Source organism: Theileria equi, assembly GCF_000342415.1.
Source record: "Theileria equi strain WA chromosome 4 map unlocalized gcontig_1105316255041, whole genome shotgun sequence".
Taxonomy (NCBI): domain Eukaryota; phylum Apicomplexa; class Aconoidasida; order Piroplasmida; family Theileriidae; genus Theileria; species Theileria equi.
In genome coordinates this window covers 1,007,578-1,033,170 of record NW_004668225.1, presented here as the reverse complement: position 1 = coordinate 1,033,170, position 25,593 = coordinate 1,007,578, and the positions used below count along the sequence as shown (strand labels likewise).

Sequence of the window (25,593 nt, the reverse complement as noted above, 5' to 3'; positions counted from 1 at the left end):
ATTTTCACAAGGTCAAGACTTACTTGAGCAGGTTCATTTTCTTGTATGCACCGTACGATAGATCCACGTCTTCCATCTGTATGGTTTTGTTATAAAGTGGTAAGATCGCGTTGAGATTTGCATGCATAGACTTCCAGCGTAGACATGGACTTGAACTCACAATGAGGTATTTTATATTTGCCTGTCTTTCCAGTAATACCAGCAAGACCTCGTCAGCTTCGTCTACTCCCTCCCCAAATATCTTTTCGGCTTCCTTCACTCTTCTGATGTTCCTTAATTTAGCGTCGTTTGCGATTTGTATATTCTCTTCCGGATGTGAATTTAGAGTCCTTCCAATTTGGAGACTCACGAGTTGACTTTCTGGAACATGTTCAACAAGTTCTGCAACAGCACTGCAAATATTATACGAGTGTACACTATAATACGACTCCTCTGTCGGACACACATTTGTAAATCTCACGCTACAATCGATAATTCGTGATATTACCAAGTTCTTCACGTTCTTTACAAATGGCACAAGTTTTAACAAGGATGAAATATCGATTGGAGAGTCTATTATAAGTGTTTGTAACACGGTCCTGTCCGCAAGGCTCTTTTGAGGTGAGTTGATGGCACTCTGCGGAGTTGTTTGGAGACCATTTGCAAGATCCTTGGGTGTGTTTAAATCCTCCATTGAGACATCCAAATCGACATGTGAGATTATCACTTCGTTGCTATTCTTGTGTGTAGAAACATGATCCAGAATTAGGGGACTAACCCTGGTACAAATTGTCTTGTACTGGCCGCATTTTTCACTAATTTGGAGAAACTCTAGATTTTTTAACGAGTTCAACATGTTTACAAGATGTTCTTCAACTCCTGTATCACCCTTTTCCGTGTATATACCATCTTCCTCTATGGAAATACACTCACATTCTTCCATATATACATCACTTTCCACTGAAATCACTTCTTCTATGGACATGTCATCACAGACATCCCTTTCATAACTTGCAGAAACGTCGGTTTCGGCTTCCGAAAGTTCCCGTGATTCCCATGGAAACTGCCCGGTCTTCTTATACACACCTTGATGTGTAGCAAAAGCACAGACACTTTTGAGTTGGTCGATGCAGATATCAACCCTTTTAGTGTCTGTAATGAAACGCCTGATACATTGGCCGTAGAGAGGATGCTCTAGAAGGTTATGGAAGCGGAAATCGATACTTTCCCAACATTGTGAAAACTGGAAGCTTTTATTCCAATTCTTACATACCAATCGCAACAAAAGCCTCTCGTAGAAGGGGATAAACTTTAAAATTGAGGAAATCACCGAGGGAATGTAGATTACGTCGCGCGGATTTGCAGGACAGACGATTTCATTGCAAGGTAAGTGTGAATCCATGGATTATACGTGATCATTATCCGTCTCTCTTCATGTCTAGCCTTGATTTTGTCAAAATATCGCTGTGTACGCCTATGCATCGAGGTGCACTGGTATAATGGCTACGAGTACGCCGTTTGGTGGATGTCCGTAATGCGGACGCAGTGAGTAAAATGTGAGCTACGGAATAGCGAACAGAGTCTAGAAACCTGTACATTCATTGGTAGACGGAGGAATTTGTCATGAGTGGACTTTGGACAGTCTTGAGACGCTCTCTCATGAACTATACTCCAGTAGACCATAGGGAAAGTGTCGAGATTCAGAGCTTTGTAGGAGGCTATAGAACTCTATAATAGGTCTACCACCTTCTCAAAGCCACAGGTTCGTCTGTATAGCCATAAAGTATTCCTTGGCATGCTCACATTAGTGGCTCCTCCGAGGCTCTGTAAAGCTCGCTTTTAGGCACATCAAAGTGGAATATCAGTGCCACAAATCCTCCTCTATTCGCTTCGCTCATTCTCACTTTCTTCGCATTGTATACATCCACCAAACGGCTTGTTACTTGTCCAAACATACCTCTTGTATCTCGGGCTTGAAACGGCCATTAAAGGGCTGCATGCACTAGTTTTTGGTACTGAACTTGCGAGAATGACCGTAAAATGTCCTTAAAAACGACTTTAATCTTTTGATCTGCTAGATATTCCAGTTTTGTCTCAAGAGGTGGATACGGTCGTTGTACTGGGCTCCCATTTGATTTTCTGCTCACTCATTTCTTCCTTTCCATCTACCCAGCACTTCTCGTCCATCAGGCCATCCACTTTATGCTTTTCACTTTGTGTTTTCCTTTACACGAATTATTTAGCAGGGAGGAAATTGCGAGGAAAGACATTGGAGAAAATTCCCGTGACAGGTGCCCAGGGAATGGAACCGGCGAGTCATTTGCAAAACTGCAGTAAATTTTTATGGTAGACAAGGGAACATCTGCTGCGATGGAGGACGTTGTGGACTCGCGGGGAGCTCCGGCAGAAAGTCCGCAGGTCACGAATACAGAGCAACCGGAAGCAGTTGACTGGCTATCGTCTGTACTTGGGAAAAAGGACAAAAAGAGTAGCCAAAGTGCAAAGATAAAAGGCGTGGTACGTGACTCTGAGGACTTGCTGTTCGAGAACCTCTCTGGGACCTACTCGCTGCTAAAGTCCGCCAAGTTTAAGAGGAATAGATTCTCCAGAGACGACTGGAGGGAATATCGCAGATTTATGGTCAAAGCATACAAAAGGATGATTAAGAAAAAGAGCACAAAGGCCTAGAATGCATGTTACGGCGAGTATAGGAGCATAGGCGACCTATGGGAGCCTAAATGGTCATCATAAAGGCTATAAGAATGGAAGAATTATGGTAACTATACAGACTATAGGAGCTCGCCAGAATGCGAGATTAAGTATCGAATTGCACATTTAAACATTCTCAATCACTTGTACAACTTAAAGGTAGGCACATTTATATGACAAGCTTGAGAGAGAAATTTGCACTGCGCAATTATAGAGTGCCCGGTTATAAAACGACATATAGACATACGATTTAAAGAATGTAGTTGGATGTAAATTAATGTAAAATTTTCAATTCACGTATATTCAGTTTCTCTTTTCTTTCCTTAGGATTAGGGCTCTGGCAAGTATACGTAGTACAGGAGCCCGTGCGTCTAAAGAGAATGGGAGGATAGATCGCCATGGAACCTTAGAGGTTTCACAAATGGGAGAATTGCGTATAACTATACAAACATGACTTGATAATATAGATGGAAGGGATTTATGGTTAAACAGAGATAATGGAGTTATCAACAGCTGGAAATAAAATGGATGAAGCTCAGCGGATAAAGTATCCTGGAAGTGGATGTTTCGCTCATAATACTACATACATCAGACCCTATTATGTGTTACTATTCAAGAATAAATACCTTTAATTGTACCTTGGTATATTCACTAGACAATGGATTTAATGATACCCGGTGGGGAATTATTTTAGCGGACAAGGGAACAGCATGCAGGACTAAAGTGGCCATAGATGGAATGTGACACGTAAATAAGCAGGAAATTATCTTGTGTTCTAAGCTAACTATCCCGTATGGAGTTAAATATATTTTTTAAGGACCAAAAGAAATGCCAGGGGCAAATCGAGTACATGTAGACATAAGCCAGTACCAAGAAGACGATGATAAAAACTACCATTACTATTACACAACTCCTGACTCTACTACGGAGAGAATAGATGTAGTTGTGGAATTAGATCCTGCCGAATTCCCTGGATACAAAAGACTTACACATAAACCACGAGGATCAAATATAGAGATTGGGGGAATTGAGGATGGTTATGAAGCTATGGAAGAGTTTATGGGCTTAGTTCCCGGCTGTCATAGTATCTCCGTTTATTACTGGATGGGTGGAGTTATGAGTTTCAGCCCACTCATTATCCAGCTCAACGCTATAACCAATGAATACTACAAATTCAATGACAGTACCAGGAGGTGGGACAAAACAAAGAGTACTGAGATTGCAAAGGATCTTATAACGGAGCTAGATAAACAAAACTGTAAGCGCAATACGGCTCACGTTGTAGACATTTCAAGGAAGGATGATATTAGTTACCGTTGCTATGCTTGTAACAGGAAGATTACTATTAATCTAAAAAATCCAGGCAACTCTGACCCAAAATACAGGAAAGACATCCAAAGAGTGACAGATGGTGACTATATAGGAAGGCTAAAGAACGGCAAAGGTAACATCGACAATATTATTATGAAGGAAGAAGTATCGGAACTTTACATTTACGGGTACCCTCTTGAAGAAACAAAACCTCTTTTGCTATACATACCACCTGGAGATTATGGAGCATCATCCTTAAATTCTGGTCGTTGGTTCAAAAGGGCATCTTCCACTGGTAACAAATGGGAACAACTTGACAGGAATGAGCCAGACGGTCATGAAAACAATGAAGGAATCCTATCTCTCCTTCAACAACTCTCAAAAGAGAGTCAATATTTTGATCCTTCAGAGGAAGAGTTTGAGTATTATAGATCTGGTGTGGTAGCAGTTGGCGCAGTGGCCGCAATAGCAATTGTAGTATTGGTAGGATCGTCTATTTTGGGTTTTATCGGATGCAAATTAACTCCCGTAACGAGGAATTGTCCAGTTAGTCTACACCTTCGTCTATAAGTTCCTAATTCGTGTTTGTTCTGTACGATTTACTTATCTCTTTTAGTCATTGGCGGGTTATTTTCTTGTTTATAGATGACAGATAGTTGAAGGATGTGGAGATGTCATTCATGAATAGTCTTGTTAATCCAGAGGCTCTCGTTCGAGGGGTCCTAGACTTTCTTCTAGGTACCGTAGTACATCTTCCTCCACTCCAAGGGACCCTTATAATCCGCTAAAACTCGCCCACAGGATGGATAGAGGGAATGTGCGTGGTAGGAGGCAAGGAAATAGTGATAGGGATCGCCGTTCTCCAGAAAGAAGCCGATATGAGAGGTACACGGAATCGCATGTTGAGAAGGATGATGGTAAATGGAAACATGATTTATACGAGAGCGATGGCGAGAGAGCAGCATATGAAGCAGATTTGAGGGCTCAAAAGCAGAACACAGGATACGTTGTTGATACCAGAAAAGGTGCCCGGCGCTCTAGAGCTGGAGGCGTCTATCTAGCCCCAAAGGAGGACGTTGATGAGGACTTGTATGAGCATCGCAAGAGAAATAGCGGCAGATGATCTCCCAGTTATGGTCGAGATTGAGTGTATTATAGAATGTAGTTTTTACTCTGGAAATTTGTGGATAGGAATATGCTATTTAAACGTGGACCCATTGATTTATGGATTGAGAGATGCGCATGGTAGCTTTACATCTACGAATGGAGATTTTATACGAGGACTCTATGCACCTGCTGGTGAAGAGCTGGGAGGACATGAGACTACGCCCAAGTCAAAGAAGCTTGCAGAATCTCCAAAGGAATCTAATAATGAACTTGACTTCTCCAACCTTGGATGTCCATTGCAAGGATCATCAAGTTCAGAAGCAAAGTCAGTTTCTGTACTTAAGGAAGATCATGAGAGACTGTAAGGAGTGCTGAAACAGGTGACCCACCGACGTCAAAGACTAGGTAGTAGATCACTATGGAATGAGTGTAACGAATGAAAGAGTGATGGAGACTCTATGAGCTTAGTGAGTAGAGGAGTCTTGCAAGTGTACGAAGTATAGGAACTTGTTTATTCACGAGGCTTGGTGGGCGACTGTGTTGATAGTTGTTCATCTTGTTCTGTGGATAGTCTTTCTGACAGTGAACTAGTTGTGAGGGAGGATGAATAGAATGAAAATACAGCTAATTAGGGCAATGATTAATCCAGATGTAAGATATACTGACTAGATTTTTGGTGGAGATTACCATTCTTTGATCATGGAGGATGGGAAATGAATGGCTCAAGTTAAATATAAAACAAAAGTGTAAAGGACCAACATGTAGTTGTAAGAGTAGATTTGGCGGTTTTATCGCCGAAAAGGAGGACAACACCCCAACTAGGGGATACAAAAGATATATCCATAGACTTAAAAGTGGTAAATATTTTATTCTGGATAGTGTGAAATATTTCAGTATCACTAATAATCCACAAAAAACTCACAATGTCAAAAATGTTTCAGTATATTATGATAGTGAGGACAGACCATTTATTATCGAGGTAAATAGACAAAATGGAACTGACTATTATACCAATAATAACCCTTCTAACAGTCAAGATGAGGATAATGATTGGGGTGTGAATTTATCATGGACTCAAGATAGTAGTCTTTCTGACTCCCAAAAGCTCAAGGATAAATTGGATGAACTAAGCTGTTTATCTACCGGCTCAATTTCACTTGACATCTACCGGAGTAAACTTAGAAGTTATTGTATCTCGAGTAAGGTTGGATTCGAAGGTACATTTTTTACGGATGAAACTGATTTTTATGAGTTCAAACAATTTACCAATGGACAACCTTTCAGGGTACCTTACCTTAGGTACAACGGCAAAGATCTTCCAATACAAATGCCTCGGGAAGATATTAAGGAAGTTAGTACCTTTTACTGGAAACATAATTTTGGAAAACCACTCATTGTGAAGGTAAATAAACAGAGTGGAGAGACTGAATATCACTTCAAGGATGGTAGAAGTGGGTGGACTAAAAAAAGGGTCCAAGACTTAAACTCCACTGTTCTTGAGAGTAACTGCCTGCGTAATAAAGCAACCAAAATAGATCTCTCACGTAAGTATGGTAAATATTGTTGTACTTCGGATTGTAAATTTGAGAGGGTTGAAGTTGGGGAAAACAAGCTAGATGAAGTCTTCCCAGGATTTACCAGCTATGAGCACAAAGCACGTTTTAACTACCCATTTACAATTGGGAAGATTATAAATAACAGGCTAGAGAGGCAAATTGGTTTCTTATATCCTATCTGTGATATTTACGAACTCACCGTTTACTACTGTATAAACTGTGCAGATGAGCCTCTTTTAATATACATGAGCTATAAAGTGGATGAATTCATGGAGTATACATGGTACAAACGTGTAACTAAGAACGGGTGGGAACTAGTCAAACATATGCCCGAAGATGATGAAGGTTTTTACAAGTCACTAAAGGAGCATCTAGAAAACCTTTCTGTTTCACTAGGTGATAAATGTAATCTTAGTGGTTTTCACGATGATGATACGAGATTTCCCGCCAAAAAGGATGATAAAGTTCCTCCATCTCCACAAGAAACTTATATCCAACTTATGAAAATAGCACGGAAAGAAAATACTCCACTTCCAAAAGGGCCTCCACAAAATGAGAAAGAGGAAGAAGAAGAAAGAGTTCCGGGAAAACGAAATCCTACGTTTCCACCACCTAAAAAATCCAGGAAAGTATATCCAATCACTGTCAAAGAGCTACAACAAATAAAACAAAAGGTGGAAGGCACTCCTGCAGCTCCAGCTCTAATGGTTTCTCCATCTGGCGTTATCATAGACATAAAGAAAGATACTAATGGCCAAGAAACTACATATCCTGATGGAGTATCTGATCAGAAAGTTAAGTTGGAAAAGTCTGTAGATCCTCTTAACTCTGGCTTTGTAAAGTTCACACACAAGCCACCCAGTGAAGGATCTTTCACCGTAGCACAAGTTGTATTTGGGGGTAGTATAGTTTCAGATATAGGAGCTAACACTGATGAAAATATTCAGCATCTATCAGTCTGGTACTGGTCTGGAGACAGTGGCCACAATCAACCTCTTTTGGCAGAGGTAAAAAAACAAAATGACACATTTTTCTACAGCTACAACAAAGGAGGTAATAGCTGGCAACCACTTTCTGGATATTCAAACCCTCAACCAAAACAACTCACTGGTAAAACTCTTGAGGCTAAGCTCGATCACCTTAACTGTAATCTCAACCAGGCAGTCACCATTACTCTAACTTTTGAGCTTTCTAGTCATCTTTCTGCGAATCGTCACAATCGTAAGAACACATATTGTTGCAATTACCATAATCCTAGGGATGATGGCAGTCAAGGAAATATCTCTGTTAATAAAGGGGGTATTGTGGTAAGTGGTACTAAAAGAGCTGATTATTACAAACACACCATTTCTGGTAATCATAAACTTGCAAGGATAAGGTACTATATTGATGGTATAGATACTGCTAATACTAATAATTCCAAGACAAGAAGACGTATAAAGATTTCTGGACTAGACTTCCCAACCTCTAATGTACAAGCTGTATCTGCATTTTACTGTAGAGGAAATCCGGTACTTATCTACGTTGAAGGAAATGGGCAAAACGAATGGTACAAGAAGCCTACTGGTGGTAATAGTGGTATTAGTGGAGATGAACAGTGGGCACCAGTCTTGTCTGAACTGAATGGTATAACACCAGAAGATATTACCAACTGTACCAATTTTAACAAAGTCAAAGGTGTACTAAGTTGTGCAAGTGGTATAGAATGTAAAGAACCTGCTAGTCCTAGTCTACCTAGAGGAGTTGTTGGAAAGGGTGGTAAAGGTGATAGAGGTGAACAAACCGATACTGATCATAAATCTCCTGCTGGCTCATCTCTTCAAGGTGCTACTCCTAATTCTCAATGTGAAGATGCTGCTCCTATTCCTCAAGAACAACGTGCTGCTGGACCTCAAGGACTTGCTGGTAATCCTGGTCTACCTGGTGAAAGAGAAGCTGGTAAAGCTCTACAGGAGACTGCTTATGGTAAAGATGGTGATAAAGGACCTAATGGACTTACTGATGCTACTGCTGGTAGAGTTGATGAAGAAGGTGCTGATACTGATAAAGATGTTGCTGGTAAAAGGGGTAAAGATGGTAAAACTACTCAAGAAGTATCTGAAGTTAAATCTGAAGAACAAGCTGCTGTTCTTCCTGGATCTATGGGACTTAGTCCTAAAGGAGAAGCTGGTAATCCTGGACTTACTCAACGTACTGGCTCACCTGACCTAGCTACTGTTAGCGGTAAAGAAGCTGAAGCTGAAGGAGACTCTGGTGATAAAGGAGATGCTAGAAATACTGATGGAGGACATAATGATCCTGCTGAGGATACTGCTGGTGACTCATCTCTCCAAGGTACTCCTCAAGGTGATCCTCAACCTGGAGGGGGTGCTGGAGGAACTCAGGGTAACCAAGCTGATGTTAGTATAACTAGTGGAGATCAAGATGGATCTACTGCTGAAGCTTCTATTGGAGCTCCTAAAGTTGATCCTGCTCCTCCAGCTCCCCCTCGTACTGAACCTTTTCTTGACCCTGCTACTGCTGGATACTTTTTTGCTAGTGGTGGTACTGCTCTTGCAACAGGAGCTACTATTCTCGCTGTTCTTGGTGCTTCAGGCTCCATTACTGGGTTTGCTTACTGGATTTCCCAACGCTTTGCCGGAGAACCATGGGTTAGACAAATATGAGACTCTATGGAGATACTCTAGATACTAACTTGGGTACTGAGTAGTTGGTCTAATGGAGTACCACTATGATGGTAACTATGGAAGGATGAAGAATGATAGGAGGATATCTATGAACATAGGACACTGGATATAACACTGCTACAAATGGATGAGAATGTGGTATGACAGAAACAGGGGTTCATGTTGTAGACATTTCAAGGAATACTAATGGCTCCTATGATTGTCCCAGTTGTGGTTCTGATCAGATTATGGTGGTAGAACATAATACCAACGAACATTACTCATATTACCTACATTTTCATCTTGCTTCTGGTGGCTTCTCTGGATTCAAGGATGATACTGTCGAACAGACCGGAATTAACTCTCCACAGGGTACTACTCAAGTGTATGTGTATTGGTATCCTAAGGATGAATATAGTAGGCCACTCTTGATTGACATACAAGAATCATCCAATAGCTGGTACCAAAGGAGATATCTTGACTCTAACGAATGGGACCCAGTAAAGGATCCTCCAACTCGTATTGGTACTGATCCTAAGATTCTTCCACTTCTTCAGAGTATAAAGAAAAAACCTACTGGACTTTCTCCTGGAACAATAGCAGGAATATCTGTTCCTGGCATCTTGACTGGTGGAGCTGCCGTTGGTGATGTTGTCTGGAAGGGACCTGCTCTACTACGGGGGCTATTATTAGCATTAAGAACACTCTTTTAGGATACTCCCTCTACGGATATAATGCAGTATGTTCTCCCTACAGTCACCAGCAGTTTGCATCCCTCATTCTAGGTACCCTTTGTGCATACGGGCCCATTTCAGTCTTTACTCATCCATCCTCCGCCCAGGGATTCCCTGTAGTTGCCCTAACGTACACAAGTCTTACACACGGGATTAAACTTCATTATACTACATTTGAGATCCCATTATGATGACCTATTTGTCGGTCCAAAAGCGCAGAATTTTCCTCGTTAGCCACTCTTCCAGGTACCCCTTCCTCTTTCATCCTGCTCATCACTCCTCACCATTCTAATGGCCAATACGGACACCCATAGAGGCCCTTTCCATCCCATAAAACTGTGGCTTTCAGAAAGGATGGCAAAAACTCTCCATTTTGGAAACTTTGTCCGACTGTTGCTGCGCCTTGGCCAGACCCCATCCGCGTCGCTGACCATTTCCAAAAATCTTCCCTTTTGATCTTTTCCGTTTGGTTTTGGATTAATCGTCTTGTACTAAAATGCATGAGCTGTGGAACAAGCTGGAGCCTCTGTCTGAGGGCTTTTACAAGGGCTCCGACTATGGAGATTCCGGACAGATTGTACTCGACCTCTGCGCCAGCGAATGCCCGGGCCTCGTCAACCTCGTCAAGTCCTTTGGCGACTCCAAGCCCTTTGCCGGCGTCAGGCTCTCTGGCTGCCTCCACATGACCAACGAGACCATGACTCTCATTCGAGCTGCGGTAAGTAATGCGAACTATGGAATAGTGAGCTTGAGCAATCATCCGACCACAGGGAGGATGGGTCCCGAAGAACGAGGGACTGAGCGACTAGCAGGAGCTCAATGGCGACCTCTGGGAGCCTAGAGAAGAGTAGGATTAAGGTCATTACTGGAGTACAACGGAAGGAAGAATGACCTACCGACGTCGTAGACTAGGGAGTAATGGTGACTATACGCAGTATAGGAGCCTGTGTAATCCTTGGTAGAGGAATGATGACGACTGGAAGAGAGATGGAGACTCTATGAGCGAAGTGAATAGGGGAGAAGTGGCGAGTATACGCACTATAGGAGCCTGTCATGAGTGGACTGTGTTATGGACTCGGTGGAAGTTGATGATTGGATAGACGAACAAATTTCTACCGACGTGAGTGTTGATTGTACTACTGAAGACTCTGTTGATAGTTGTTCATCTTGTTCTGTGGATACTCTCTCTGACGGTGAGCTACTTGTGAGGGAGAATGAATGTATGGTTGTCTAGGGAGTAGTAGTTAAGATACTAGTCTGCTCCCTTTGGTCGCATTGAGACTACTCATGGATCTCTGAGTTTTGAAATATCATACTCTATCTGAACATGGAGGATGAGTGGTGGATGCGGAAGTGTCTTAAATTTAGACTTTACCAAAAGGCCAGAGGAGAATGATTTATGGGATTGCCTATATGATACTACTTCAACTGGCCTAAAGGCTGAAAAAGATGAAAATGAACCAGTAAGAGGTTTTACGAGATACACCTATAAACTTAGGAGTGGAGGCACATTTACCCTAAGTGCAAATATAGGCGGTGGACATTTTATACCAGACATACAGAATCCCGTAGGATATGTGGAGGTATATTACTGGAATGGTGGTGGCAATGTACCTATACTACTTGGAATTACTAGAAGTAGCACTAACATAACTAAGTACTATTCTCATGGCACAAGGACTATTGACAGAGTATCATACAATAACGTTTGGTCACCTTCTGGTAATTCTGGTAAGCCACTTCTGCAATTGCTAGACGAGAAAAATTGTAGCTTTTATGGTGCCATACCCTTTGACATACAGAATCCTACAACAGCCTATGCCTCATACCAATCCAGTTGTCTAAACAATTATAGAAAGATCTCAAACTCTAGCTCCTCATCTACTTCTCTTCCTGGAACTGAATATATTGTTCAAGAATACACTGTTAGTGGTGATGACACTAAGATCTCCAGAGCAACCTATAATGGAGTAGATACTACTGGTATCCATCTCCCACATGACTATACAGTATTCAAGGTTAGAGTATTCTCATACCCAGGTTCTGGCAGTGACATACCTCTTATGCTCCAGTTTATACAAAAGGGTGGTAATGAGTCAGAATGGTTTGAGAGTACAGATAAAAGTGGCAGAAATTGGAAAAAATACGGTAGTAACCCTAATGGATTCTATAGAGGTGAACAGCCTACTGAGGAACTTTCTGAAAAATTAGATGAGGTAGCATGTTCTATTGGTATTGGGGTTACCATTAATTTATCTTATACTCTATCTTATGAAGGTCGACCATATTGTTGTGAAAATCATAAGGATAGAGTTACCGTCAGTGCTGGGAAGATAAGTGCAGGTTATCCTAACCCTATTCTGTATTACAAACATACCATCACCGGTGAATACAATATAGCTGGTATTAAGTACTATATTAATGGACATAAAGATCGCAGGAAACGTATAATAGCAAATGGATTATTTTTTCCAATCACTGGTCCGGTTAGTGTTTACACCTTCTACTGTAAAGAAACAAATCCGGTACTTGTTCACGCTGAGAGTACAAGTATTACGGCTAAAGGTTGGTATAAGAAAGGTGTTGGTTATGACGATCCATGGACATGGGTACCTGGTGGGATAAGCAATGTTAAACCTACTGACATAGATGGGAGAATACTCACTTGCCAACAATGGAATACTATCTCAGGTGTACTTAAAAATCGTGGTTGTGATACCTTGGGAAACTGTAATCAAAATCCCACAAGTACTGTTCAACTTTCTGACGACGAACTACAACGAGAGCTCAACAATAGGAGCCTGGCGCTTAAAAAAGAGGCTGATAAACAAACTGGAAAAAAAGAAGCACTAGAAAAACATATTGCTAATGAGGTTGATGATCTTAAACCTCAACAGCGACTTCTTCCTGTATCTGGACCCCCTCATACTAAATCTGTTCCTCCTCTATCTGAAGAGACATCTGAAACCAAAGGAGCTGGTGAAGCTAGCAAAGCCAAAGATGGTAGAGATTCTGAGAAAGAAGATGATCCTCCTCAAGAACTAGGCGATAAAGGTCAAAATGCTCTTCCTAGTCTATCTAGTATTACTCCTGTTGCTGGTGATACTGGAGCTGTAGTAGGCCCTATTGTAGATTTACTTGGTACGTTACTTAGAGGAACACTTTCGGGAGCTAGTAAGCCTGTTGAGACAAAACTACTCGAAAAGTTGATGACACTTGGAAGGGCAGGCTATGATTTTACTGCCGAGGTTGGCAGAGATACTCTAGAGGCAGCTCTTAAAACCGCTACGGTTCAACCTGGAGAACCTCTAACTGCTGCTACTGGACATCTTACTCCTGGACCTGCTGCTGGAGGAGCTACTACTTCTACTGCTGAAAGATCCTCTGGTACTCCTCTTACTGAAACTCGTACTGAAGCACAAGAGACTGTTGATGATTCATCTCCTGGAGATCCTCCTACTGCTACTGGCTCACCTGACCTAGGTACTAGTACTCAACCTGGAGATTATGGATGTGGAGGAGCTCCTATTGGTGAGTGGACCACCTCCTCAACTTTTGGTAAAGGTGTTCTATTTAGCTGTGATGCTGGTGGAGGAATGGCTGCTATTTCATCTCTTCCTGCTCCTACTGAACCTGTTACTAATGCTGTTGATCAACAATCTGATGTTAGTGAAACTGATAAACATTCTGACTCTCTTGAACAAACACAAGGTACTGGTCATCAATCTTCTGAAGGTCCTCAACGATCTGACCCATCTAACCTAGTTGCTAAGAATCAAGGTGGAGGATCTAATGTTCCTACTCCTGCTACTACTACTACTACTACTGAAGAACCTCATACTTCTACTCAAACTCCTCCTATTCAACAACCTCAACCTGCTCTTCCTAAAACTGAAGCTGAGGTTAAACCTGTTCCTACTACTATTACTACTACTCAAGTTCCTCCTCCTGATGACAAGTCTTCTACTTCTACTACTAATATTCTTGTCTCGACGGGTAGTACTATTACTACTGGAGCTACTGTCGGTGGAGGCGCTTATGCAGGATGGAAACTCTATACTTGGTATTTTCTTGACGTTGTGGTACGTCTGATCTAATGATACTCATGAAGACTCTCCTGGAGATCCTTGGGTTAGACAGATTTGAGACTCTATGGAGATACTCTAGATACTAGCTTGAGTAGTGAGTAGTTGGTCTTAATTTGTTGGTTCTGAGGCTTCCTGGTAAAGCCTTGACTCTTCCTTAGACTCTACGGTCCATCATTCTCCCCCTGGCTAAAGCCTTTGGTCGTATGGCTCAAAAAACTACCAACTCACTCCTTCACATCCTGCACTCATACATTAACATCCTACTATACATTCGTTAATACACATTCTACAGGTCCAATTGGGAGCCAAGGTACGTTGGGCTTCTTCGAATCCATATTCATCCAATGATATGGCTGTCCATGCTGCATCAAAGCTTATGAGTTCTGACGTTGCTTTGTTTGGTTTCAAGGGCGAGTCAATGGAGGAATACTTTTGGTGCATGTACCAGAGTCTCGTCTGGCCAGGTTTCGATGGACCACTTTTGCTTGTCGATGATGGCTGCTGCTCCTATCACATGATTCACTATGGCGTATTAATTGAGGAAATGTACGAAAAGGAGGGGAAACTCTACCCTCTTGAATCCGTTGATGAGGCTGACCGTGATATGCGTGTTCTCATCAGCTTCTTGAACCACTTGGTACAACACAAGGGCAATGTCTGGAGGACTCTTGTAAAGTCTGTTGTTGGTCTCTCTGAGGAAACCACCAGTGGAATTACCGCCATGCGCAAGCTCCATAAGGAGAGTGGTCTCCTGTTCCCAATCTTTTCCACCAATGATGTCGTCTCAAAGATCAAGTTCGACAATAACTATGGTGCCAGATACTCATCCATTCATGGAATGTGCAACGGTGCCCAGAGCTTCCTCATTGGAGGCAAGGAAGTGCTCGTTATCGGCTACGGTAACGTTGGAAAAGGTGCCGTTATGGGATTCAGCGGTGCCGGTGCCAGAGTAAAGGTCGCCGAGGCCGATCCAATCTGCGCACTCCAAGCTGTTATGGATGGTTATGATGTCGTTTTGTTGGAGGATGTTGTTGAGACGGCGGATATCTTCGTCACTACCACTGGGTCTATTGATATCATTACTCTCGAGCATCTCAAGAAGATGAAGAACAATGCAGTTGTCGGAAATATCGGACAAGGAGACAGAGAAATTCAAATGGCCAGACTCGCCAGCGATCCAAATGTAGAAATTACCGAAGTTAGATATAATGTTCACCTTTACAAGTGAGTTTTTGTTTTCTACTAGTTGATCAGGCATTAGCCTACCACTTGCATGCATTTTCCCCCTCACACTCATTTGCAGATTCAAGGACACTGGAAAGGGCGTTATAATTTTGGCCCAGGGCAGGCTCTACAATCTTGGCTGTGCCAATGGCCATCCATCCTTTGTCATGTCTCTCTCATTCACGACCCAAATTCTCTCCCTTTTGGAGCTCTGGAAGAACAAGGATTCCGGCAAGTTTGGGAAGGAAATCTACACTCTCCCAAAAACCCTCGACGAAAGTGTTGCAAGACTCCACTTGCCAGCCATGAACGCAAAACTCACCAAGCTTACCCAAAAGCAGGCCGACTATATGGGAGTCGACGTCAATGGGCCATACAAGCACGAACACTACCACTACTAGTGACTTAATCGCTTTATTCTTGATCTGTACTCGTTATCTTCTAGTGATGGATTGTGGTTAGGATGTAGATGGGTGTTTAGGGATTAGGGTAGGATAGATGGTTAGACAACTGATTGGTCTACAGATTTCCTTTGGTGACCATGATGCTGCTACAGCATCCCTATCCCGTGGCTACTCTCAATTCGTAGTCCCTACGAGGTAGGTGCTTCCCAATGCTTTGCCGACTGATCACCAAGAAATGGATCGCAGGCATGAGCCCTTGTGGTACCATAACTTGTTCCCAGTAATCGGAATAGGTATAGCTTCATCGCATCTACATTCTATGGATGCAACTTGTCTATAGATGGTCCCCAGGAATCCATAGAAACGAGTAATGGACAAAGAAGAAGAATTGCAAAATGTGTGGAGGAAGAGACTCATCGGTGTACCTCTAAGTTCATTCTTCTTCCTGGTCCATTACTCGAAATCTGTAACGTAGTTGAGTCTTGAAAGTCTTCAGTCCATACATTTCGATCTTGCGATTAGATTCTGTGCCAAGTGGGACGAAATTGTGGTGTGTGTATGCCCTTCTCAGTTGATACTTAATGGTCTCTCTTCATTGCATTATCATCGCACTTTTCACTCAAAATATCGCATTATGGACGTTTAACATTCCGCTGGCTCTGCAAAATGGCCAGTGTGCCAGATTGGGAAGGTCTGGGTTACAAAGTGAGCGTTTAAGGCCGAGATTCGGGGGGATACCGAGGGATTCCATAGATTATACTAGAAATGAGTTGTCCATAAGTAGAAGGTTTGAAGATGGACGGCATTTGGCCACTTTGGGGGCTCCTAGAGTCACACACCAGAGGGGCATTCCTCTGGGTTGTCTAATTTCACCAATTGATTTTGCAAAGGGGTTATTTGGTGGTAAGTCAGCAGACAAGAGATCAGAAGCGTCGCTGGCCACTCGGACAGCTTCTCCTGTGAGCTACACCTGTGGCATTGCTCTCCGCCTGTGGTCCATTCCTGCTTCCCTGCGGGACGCCATCTCGTCATTTTATGGCCGTTTGTCATTGGTGCCTAGACTTTCTTTTGGTTCTCTACCTGAAAATGGGAGCAGCTCAGTCTGTAGGTTCGCAGAGCATCTCCCTGGAAGGAGGCTTCTCACTCGCCTTTTGGGTCCATTCCACTCGTTAACTGGACGCTACAAGTTTATGAAACAGCTGGATTCCATCAAAGTTTACATTGCCGTTGACGGCTACGGTAGTCCCATTGTCTCTGACTATCCAGGGATTTCCTACTCTCTCAACAAGGCTAGCGATGGGTCGTCCAAGGGTCAATGTAATGGTGGTGGATGCGCTACTGTTAGTCAAAATAATGACCCATTAAAGTCCTCCAAGCCGCCAGAATGCAGCAATAAAACATCAAAGTGCTCCTTTAGTGCCCTCTTCAATAAAGAGCCAAAGAAGCCTACGGATACCATAACTGTGGATTTGGATGCCCAGGAGTTATCCTCCAAAGTTTACCTTTACTTTGCCGATAAAAGTGCCTGTGAAGCGCACGTGAAGGAGTTGAAAAGTCAGGGCACAGATGCCAGCGTCAAAGAGGTCACCCTGGGCGATTATCTGCGCGGGTTCTGGAGGAGCATAAATGGACGCCCTGAAACCAGTTGGTTTGGAAGATTGAGGGGAAATAAAAAGGCCTCGATGCACATCCTTTTGCCCATGCAAAGGGCACTTGTAAAGGCCACAGAAGATGGGAGGAAGCCCTTTGAGGGAACTCCCGTTTTCACGGCGGAGCCGCCAATTATCTGCATGGAATCTGATGCCTTTCCAGAGTGCAAGACTAGCTGTGGAGAAAGCAAGTCAGAAAAGTGCGCCAAAAGGTGTGCAAGGGCTGCATGCAGTAACGTCAAGGTTGCACTATTCACGGACCCCGACGAGTGTCTGGAAGTTTACAAGCAGATATGGTCATCTGGGAAGCTTGAAAAGGTTGTAAATGGTAAGAAGATCTTTATGAAGATTCTTGGAGACGGGAAACGCAATCCAGAGCTCAAGGCAGCCAGCCTGGAGGACCTCTACAAGGGAGTCTGCAAGGACAAGACCCTTTCAGGGCACAAGTTTCTGGTTATATAAAAGGCGTGATTCTGGAAAGGAATGTGTTTATCTACGGATAGCGTAACGGGATCTATCTTTAAGTTTGGCCCTGCCATGGAATAGGATCTCACGAGTACATTATAGACTTCATAAATACCATTTGGCACATTTCCATTATGTGATAGTGTATGCTTTATAGAGGCCAGCACGATACTACTTAGCTACCATGCAATCACCCATTAAAACGCGCTGCATGCACTCCAAATCTCCACCATGTGGTGTCTGTAGACACACCAAGGTCAAATTTCCTGGGATTATCTAGTAGTCAAAGAGCTTTGGAAGGTTAAAATGAGAGTCATCTCCGTCCCGTTCGTTTTGCATCTTCTAATACGAGCCAGTGCTCTGCCTTCGGTTAACAGAGCTCTGATTGATGTGGACATTTCGGGACAGGAATCTGACAGGATAGACGTGCTACCATCTGAGGAGGTTCCGGAAGGCATAGTCTACTCCGTGAGGCCTGGCTCCAAACACTCTCACATTATAGGTAAAGTCACTGATGCTGGAGAGCTCATAATCGATGGATCCAAGGGCTACATGACCAGATTCGTCCAGGTTGTGCCCAGAGAAGACGGAGTCAAGTACGTGAAGGTGCTTACAAGATACAGAGATGGCACTAAATATTCAAACTGCATTAGCGAGTTTTTGAAAAGGCCTGGAGAACTAAAGTATAACGAGATACGTAGACGTACCACGGACTTGGATGTGATGCTCCAAAAGGGCACAGATACCATAAATGCAGAACTGGTGCTACCATCAGAAGTAGCAAACGGAGAGATTGAACAGGTCCTGGAAAACCTGGACCTCTGGCCCATAAGGTTCACCATTAAGGAAAACATGCAGGACGAACTCGTGATTGGAAAGGTCAGCTATGGCAGTCAGTTGCTGGAGAGCGGATTGCAAGGACTCATCTACAGACAAGTCACCTGGGAAGGAGGGCTAAACAGTCCCCTAATAACCATAGAATCGCGCTACGAGGATGGTACTCTGGTGGAAAGGAGGTACATTCTGGAAAGGGAGAGTCTTGCATTATGGAATACCAGGAAGGATGTCGTTAACACACTGCGATGAGAATTCGGAAATGGTGTCAGCGTATGGGATCCATGATGTCGTGAATGGCCTACCAAGAGGCTCATCTGGGTGGACGTGGTCCTGGTATGAGTGCGCATTGCTTGGAGACAGGGGATGCCCTTGGGTATCTACAAGAATGGGGGATGACTTCTCTATCTGCATTTTCTGGGTCGATTGCATGTTTTAGAGAAAATCAACGGTAAATAGTACTCTATCGTTTCTACATGTCTAACTAGTTTTGGTACAATAAGGGCTTTAAATGGAGGATTCTCCAGCTCACCTTCCCTAGCGACTCTAAATATCAGTAAAATATCTTGTTAAAGGCTACAACATTGACAAAATCTTCCATTCCTTTCGCCATTTGCCGTCATTCATCGTCTTCTTCTTTCGAGCATCCAATGGGGTCTGTTCACTCGTCTATTCTTCTTTTTATCATCTTCCCCCTCTACGGAGCAATTACAGCGAAGGGAGACTCCATACTGGTATACTTAAAGGTTGATACTGCCACTGGACTAGATTTAAAATACCTTGAGAGAGTAAATGGTAAATGGAAGGACGTCACTACTACAGAGTTTTATCAGAAAGTTGGAGGTATGAGAATGAAGAAAGAAGAGTCTCAAGAGAAAGAGAAGGCAAAACATTTAGAACGTGCAAAGGATGAATTTCAGAAGAGAGAAAATTTTCCACCAGTTACTAAAGTAGAAGAGCCCGAGCTACCAGAGAATTCTGAAGATGACAAGCCAGAGGTTGCTCCATCTCAAGGGGATGAAGGACCAAGTCTTACTGAAACACCTAAAAATAATCTTAAAGGTCAATCTTCCCCTCTTGAGACTACACAACAAGGTGGTCAACAGGAGGATAAACTAGATGTAGCTTCTGAAGTTAAGCAGGAACAAAAGCCAGCCGCAAACCTTCAGAGTAGTAGCAAGGGAGCACTAAATGGTACAGAGAATAAGAACCCTCCAGAGCCTACACACCCAGAAAGTTCCCTGACTTCCAAGGTAGACTCTACTCTCTTTAATGTCCTGTGCTCTGTTGAGGATAATGTCAAGGTTCTTAAACTCACAATCAAGGAGGGTACCTCTACAAACAGGCTTTTATACGATAGTCAGACAGTTTGGGAAGATAAGAAAAAGTCATGTCTCTCAGCTGTCTTATATATGGATGGAGAGAAGCCCACTCTTGCAGTACTTGTTACCAATGATAAGAAGAACAAGGAGGGGAGAGTCTACAAGTACCATGATGGTAAGAAGTGGAAGAATGGTAATGAGAGTAATCATAAGAAGAAACTCAAGGAACTGCAAGATGCCGCTAAACCAAAAGAATCTACAGAAACAGTCGGAGATAATGTAGAAGAAAAGGCTAAACCTGCTGATAAGCCGGAAGAAACTCCTGCTCCTGAAAAATCCCCTGAATCAACTGAATCTAAGGAAGTCTCTCCAGAAGCTTCTCAAGATCTCAGCACTAATAAACCTGATACTGATGAATCCCCAGTTGTCCAACAGAATACTTCTACATCTACTCAATCACCTCAAGGTGGACAAGCTACCGCTAAATCTGCTCAACCTGATCAAAAGACTACTGAATCTGCCAAAAAGGGACAAGGAGTTAAGGTTAAACCCGTAGAATCTCCCGTTCCTACACCTAAGGAGGAAGTCTCTCCACAAGATAATGGAACCAGTAAACCTGCTACTGATGAATCTCCAGTTCCTCAATCAACTAGACCAAGTGGTCCTGTCCTGGATCTTGCTAATCCTGATGAGTCCAAAGTGAATATGAGTACAAATACACATAGGGGACTAACTATCGAGGACTATACTCCAAAGGATGCTGTCCTTATAACATCTGTTGTTGATGGTCCGACTTCTATATGGACTGCTTCTGGAAATGAAAAGTTTGTATCTGCGAAATACGCACACAGGGGTGGATGTTCTCAAGGGCTTGAGATTAAGATAAAAGATGGTAATGATACTAAGACGAAAAAATTTGAAGAGAAGGCCGATGGTAAATGGGCCCAAAAATGATAAGAAAGAGTCTATAAGAAAGAAAATATATGGTTTAGGAAAAGAGATGGTAAATGGAGAAAACTAGTTCTAGGGAGCAGCCTAAAGCTTCCCAAGGGTCTCCTAATCCCACTTCAGAGTCTAATACCATTCAACCAAACGTATCACAGTAAAACGCTTTAATTGTACACTAGAATGACCACTCATTATTCATCCCGTGGATGGACTATTAATCACTAATGTAGTTCAGGAGTCGAAATCTTTTGGTAAAAATATCGATTGTTAGATATTTCTTATTTTAGAGATATATTCTCTAAAATACACCATCTTAGGCTCTTTAACTACGATGAATAAGCATTGGAAGTCCATTCCGATAGAGATAACGGCAATGCCTACCTGAATTTAATCGAAAAAACTTCTTCTTATATAAACAGGTGGCGACTTGTAAAACTACCCAGTGTAGACGGGGGATATACATAACTTTTAAAAGACACTGCCAATAATGAGACGATGATGATAAAGAGTAGCCCTCAGAGTAATCGTTGAAGAACCAGTAAATCTCTTTGGGAGAGTCGCTGGAATCCTCAGTAAGAGGATAGACTCAAATGGTCAAGAAATCGAGGTCAGGTCGAAATACAGTCGAAAAATCTTATTTATAAAGGCCTGTTCTGATTATTCCCCAAACCTACAGGAAACTGTAGTGTCTACAAGGGTGTAGGAACTAATAATAATCCGGTACGTACGGGGTAGGTAATTTGTTTGTTGTAGTTCATATATGCTAGTTAAAAAGTGTCTCTCCCATGTTGTCTAGTAGCTGTAACTTGTTCACCCGTATCATAGTCATCACCATTCCTCATTCATTCCGTAAACATCCATCGTACGGATCCTCACTAGAGAACCTTTCGCCAGGAATGGAATCCATGGAAACAACCAGAAGATGGGTGGTCTAGCAGGAGCTCCAATTCTGCATGTATTTTAATAGCCACTGATGTATCCTCTTGTTAGTTTTCTCGGCAACTCAGATTAGCGGTCTACGCTCTTTAACCATCAGATTGAGAGCACACCCTGGTCTCCCATCTGGGACTAGCGATAGTATGGCATTTTACCAGAGTGTTGTCACCTCTTCCTACTACGGCCACTCTATCTACTCTTTAAGGATCTGTTTCTTATCTACCTGTAGAATATCTTGCTCCACCTTTTCCTCATACTGGTGTTGATGGAACTATTGATACCGCTACCATAGTTGGAGACTCTTCGGATATACCAATCACCTTTGGTAGCTCTTTAGTAAAATTTGATTTAAATGGAGCGGATTTTGTCATAGGTGGTTCTCATTCGCACTGCTATGTGGAAGAAAACAGACCCAATCCTTCTGCCATTAGAGATGTAACTAATCTATCTGAAGGTGATAATGTTGCTCGAGCCAAAGGTGAAAGACCAGACGCTTATCCTGGTGCTCAATCTTCTGTAGAAACAGGAGCAGGATTACAACCAGGAAAAGGATCAGTAGACAGAAGAGTATAACCTACAAGTTTACCATCTCCATTTATATTAGTAATAACTAGTGCAAGAGTACCATCGGCAGCAGTCTGTCGAGATGTCCCTACTCCACCAACTAGACTAATACCACCAGATTTAGGATATCCACTGAGTATTGCGTAAGCATTTAATTAGATGAGAGAGGAAAAGGTTTGTAAGAAGCTCTATAATGTCCAGGACCAGCTTTAGGAGGTGAAATAGCACCACCAACTTCTTCAGCTTCAGGAACACTAGTTACTAAACCGGATGATCTTACTACCTGAAACTGATACTTCTGGAGTTGATGAAAGACAAGACTCTAATGCTGTTAGTCCATCTACAAAACAACCCCGCATGACAGGAGGGTTTGGAGAACAAAAGGTGTTGGGCAGAATCCTTCAAAATGTTCTGACTGGGTGCTACAAAAGTGAATTGGGGTATGGGTAAATCTCTGTGGAACACTTGCTACTGGCATTAGCTGCAGAAGACTCTAAATTTACTCGTTATTGGCTCTCTAGACACAAAATAACATTTGAAAAACTGAGAAAGGCCGTTGATAGTGTCAGGGGTAAGCGCAAGGTTACCTCCAAAAATCCGGAACTGGTAAGTTTTATCATCCGTGAAAACGTACAATGATGATTCTTATTACACGATGCTTTATGCATGTGACGACAAAAGGCGAATCTGACTATCATTACGCATATACATCACGATTTAGGCATTCAAGGCACTGGAAAAATATTCCAGAGATTTGACAGCAATGGCAAGAGCTGGAAAGTTGGATCCAGTCATAGGAAGAGACAATGAAATTCGTCGCGCAATTGAAATTCTTAGCAGAAGGACCAAGAATAATCCAGTACTCCTTGGTGATCCCGGTGTTGGCAAGACCGCCATTGTTGAGGGCCTTGCAAACCGTATAGTTTCTGGAGATGTTCCAGATTCCCTAAAGGACAGAAGAGTTATTTCGATCGATTTGACTTCTATTGTCGCTGGGACATATAACCGTGGTGATTTCGAGGAACGTCTAAAAGCAATCCTAAAGGAAGTTCAAGACGCTCAAGGAGAAATTGTGATGTTTATTGACGAAATCCACACTGTTGTTGGCGCTGGAGATGCTCAAGGAGCTCTGGATGCGGGAAATATGCTAAAACCTATGCTGGCAAGAGGAGAACTGCGTTGCATTGGTGCCACAACTTTGCAGGAATATCGCCAAAGAATAGAAAAGGACAAGGCACTGGAACGTCGTTTCCAGCCAATATACGTTTGTTTTTAATGCCACTATATATTATGACATAGGTTGATCAACCATCTGTTGAGGATACAATAAGCATTTTAAGAGGATTGAGGGAGAAATACGAAGTTCATCACGGTGTTCGTATCCTTGATTCTACTCTTGTCCAGGCTGCCCGGTTGAGTGACAGGTATATCAGCGAACGTCACCTCCCAGATAAGGCAATTGACTTGGTTGATGAAGCGGCAGCTTGCCTTAAAATACAACTTTCCAGCAAGCCTCCGCAATTGGGTGATATAGAGATAAAACTCCTGCGACTTGAAATGGAAAAGGTTTCCATGTCCAGAGATGTTGCACCTCCAAAACCTGGAGTTGGACTTATTCCCGATATTGCTAGAAGAACCGCTGGTGAACAAGAAAAGAAACGTTTGCAAGAAATTGACCGCACCATTGAACGTATAAATGTTGAAAAGACTGAGGTGACAGACGCGTGGATGCGTGAAAAATCGTTGGTTGATGCAATTAGAAACGTAAAGAAGAAGATAGAAACTGTCAAAGTTGATATTAACAACGCAGAGATGGACCATTACTCGAGTAGGGCAGATAAATTGCGATTAGAAACTTTGCCCGATCTGGAGAGACAGCTGCAGGGAGCTGTTGGAGACTATGAAGCTCATGTAAAGGAGATAGAGTCGAGTGGAGGTCAATTGCTATTGAGAGATGAAGTTACAGAGGACGATATCGCGGACGTTGTCTCCCGTTGGACTGGAATTCCCTTGAGTAAATTGGCCAAGACAGAGAAAGAAAAGATTCTTCAAATGAGCGATGAATTGCACAAGAGAATAGTTGGTCAACAAGAGGCTATTGATGTAGTCACCGCATCGGTGCAAAGATCGAGGGTCGGAATGAATGATCCCAAAAAACCAATTGCATGTCTCATGTTCCTTGGTCCAACTGGTGTTGGTAAAACGGAGCTCTGCAAAGTTATAGCTGAGCAACTCTTTGACACGGAGAAGGCTCTTCTTAGATTCGATATGAGTGAATATATGGAAAGACACTACGTTTCTAGACTTATTGGTGCACCACCAGGCTACATTGGATTTGAACAGGGTGGTCAACTCACGGAAGCTGTTAGAAGACGCCCATACTCTATTGTTTTGTTCGATGAAATGTAAGTTTGTTATTCTTGTATACACGCATGTTGCAGTGAAAAGGCTCATCCAAGTGTTTTCAATCTCCTTTTGCAAGTCCTAGATGATGGCAGATTGACGGATTCGCATGGACGTAAAGTTGATTTCACAAACACCCTAATTGTATTCACATCCAATTTGGGAAACCAAACTATTCTGAAATTGGCTAAATTCCCAGACGAGAGAAACGAAATGAAGAACAGAGTCATGGCTTCAGTCAGAGAAACGTTTGCTCCAGAATTTTTAAATCGTATCGATGAGTTTATTCTCTTTGAAGGCCTTTCCAAACCAGGTATGGATGATGAATGGTTGATGCATGCATGTGCAGAGTTGAAAAAAATTGTCGGCATGGAGTTGGCAAAACTTTCAGACAGATTGGCAGAAAAGAATATTAAACTCTCAATTGATGATTCTGCAATAGAACACCTCACAGAAGTTGGCTACGATCCGGCTTACGGTGCCAGACCTCTTAAACGTACAATTCAACGCGAAATCGAATTACCAATTACAGTCGGAATCCTATCCGATAAATTTAAAGAACATGACACACTAAATGTAAAGTACGCTGACGGGAAGATCTTAATCACAAGCTCGTAACAGGTTTTTTATTTGTATTCATGTCTATCTCAGTATTTTCCATCCAGTCCTCTATTGATAGTTGTTCATCTTGTTC

General features: G+C 42.5%; 12 protein-coding genes across 12 annotated transcripts, besides 1 other annotated feature; 11 read left to right on the top strand and 1 right to left on the bottom strand.

Annotated features, from left to right (window-relative positions):
- Positions 1–19: 19 nt before the first annotated feature.
- On the bottom strand, positions 20–1,381 carry BEWA_049270 (conserved hypothetical protein; the record flags this gene model as incomplete). The annotated part of the gene is made up of 2 exons (XM_004831854.1): positions 20–76; positions 161–1,381. 2 exons carry the CDS (start codon positions 1,379–1,381, stop codon positions 20–22), a joined length of 1,278 nt encoding a protein of 425 aa, XP_004831911.1.
- On the top strand, positions 1,235–2,962 carry BEWA_049260 (hypothetical protein). Its single transcript, XM_004831855.1, has 2 exons — positions 1,235–1,365; positions 2,223–2,962. Exon 2 carries the CDS (start codon positions 2,323–2,325, stop codon positions 2,665–2,667), a length of 345 nt encoding a protein of 114 aa, XP_004831912.1. The 5' UTR covers positions 1,235–1,365; positions 2,223–2,322; the 3' UTR covers positions 2,668–2,962.
- A 554-nt stretch (positions 2,963–3,516) lies between these two features.
- On the top strand, positions 3,517–4,569 carry BEWA_049250 (hypothetical protein; the record flags this gene model as incomplete). The annotated part of the gene is made up of 1 exon (XM_004831853.1): positions 3,517–4,569. The coding sequence occupies one exon, from the start codon at positions 3,517–3,519 to the stop codon at positions 4,567–4,569; it is 1,053 nt and encodes a 350-aa protein (XP_004831910.1).
- Positions 4,570–4,801: 232 nt separating this feature from the next.
- BEWA_049240 (conserved hypothetical protein) lies at positions 4,802–5,122 on the top strand (the record flags this gene model as incomplete). Its single annotated transcript, XM_004831852.1, has 1 exon — positions 4,802–5,122. The coding sequence occupies one exon, from the start codon at positions 4,802–4,804 to the stop codon at positions 5,120–5,122; it is 321 nt and encodes a 106-aa protein (XP_004831909.1).
- Positions 5,123–5,812: 690 nt separating this feature from the next.
- BEWA_049230 (hypothetical protein) lies at positions 5,813–9,328 on the top strand (the record flags this gene model as incomplete). The annotated part of the gene is made up of 1 exon (XM_004831851.1): positions 5,813–9,328. The coding sequence occupies one exon, from the start codon at positions 5,813–5,815 to the stop codon at positions 9,326–9,328; it is 3,516 nt and encodes a 1,171-aa protein (XP_004831908.1).
- A 248-nt stretch (positions 9,329–9,576) lies between these two features.
- Positions 9,577–10,041, top strand: BEWA_049220 (hypothetical protein; the record flags this gene model as incomplete). The annotated part of the gene is made up of 1 exon (XM_004831850.1): positions 9,577–10,041. The coding sequence occupies one exon, from the start codon at positions 9,577–9,579 to the stop codon at positions 10,039–10,041; it is 465 nt and encodes a 154-aa protein (XP_004831907.1).
- A 481-nt stretch (positions 10,042–10,522) lies between these two features.
- Positions 10,523–15,776, top strand: BEWA_049210 (adenosylhomocysteinase, putative). Its single transcript, XM_004831849.1, has 3 exons — positions 10,523–10,780; positions 14,443–15,374; positions 15,454–15,776. Exons 1-3 carry the CDS (start codon positions 10,559–10,561, stop codon positions 15,773–15,775), a joined length of 1,476 nt encoding a protein of 491 aa, XP_004831906.1. The 5' UTR covers positions 10,523–10,558; the 3' UTR covers position 15,776.
- Positions 13,861–13,889: a microsatellite.
- A 583-nt stretch (positions 15,777–16,359) lies between the features above and the next one.
- Positions 16,360–17,889, top strand: BEWA_049200 (hypothetical protein; the record flags this gene model as incomplete). Its single annotated transcript, XM_004831848.1, has 1 exon — positions 16,360–17,889. The coding sequence occupies one exon, from the start codon at positions 16,360–16,362 to the stop codon at positions 17,887–17,889; it is 1,530 nt and encodes a 509-aa protein (XP_004831905.1).
- Positions 17,890–18,198: 309 nt separating this feature from the next.
- On the top strand, positions 18,199–18,978 carry BEWA_049190 (signal peptide containing protein; the record flags this gene model as incomplete). The annotated part of the gene is made up of 1 exon (XM_004831847.1): positions 18,199–18,978. One exon carries the CDS (start codon positions 18,199–18,201, stop codon positions 18,976–18,978), a length of 780 nt encoding a protein of 259 aa, XP_004831904.1.
- Positions 18,979–19,376: 398 nt separating this feature from the next.
- On the top strand, positions 19,377–21,002 carry BEWA_049180 (hypothetical protein; the record flags this gene model as incomplete). Its single annotated transcript, XM_004831846.1, has 1 exon — positions 19,377–21,002. The coding sequence occupies one exon, from the start codon at positions 19,377–19,379 to the stop codon at positions 21,000–21,002; it is 1,626 nt and encodes a 541-aa protein (XP_004831903.1).
- A 916-nt stretch (positions 21,003–21,918) lies between these two features.
- BEWA_049170 (hypothetical protein) lies at positions 21,919–22,505 on the top strand (the record flags this gene model as incomplete). Its single annotated transcript, XM_004831845.1, has 3 exons — positions 21,919–21,951; positions 22,004–22,073; positions 22,162–22,505. 3 exons carry the CDS (start codon positions 21,919–21,921, stop codon positions 22,503–22,505), a joined length of 447 nt encoding a protein of 148 aa, XP_004831902.1.
- A 261-nt stretch (positions 22,506–22,766) lies between these two features.
- BEWA_049160 (conserved hypothetical protein) lies at positions 22,767–25,517 on the top strand (the record flags this gene model as incomplete). Its single annotated transcript, XM_004831844.1, has 5 exons — positions 22,767–22,936; positions 23,018–23,102; positions 23,218–23,760; positions 23,796–24,901; positions 24,938–25,517. 5 exons carry the CDS (start codon positions 22,767–22,769, stop codon positions 25,515–25,517), a joined length of 2,484 nt encoding a protein of 827 aa, XP_004831901.1.
- Between the last annotated feature and the right edge of the window lie 76 nt (positions 25,518–25,593).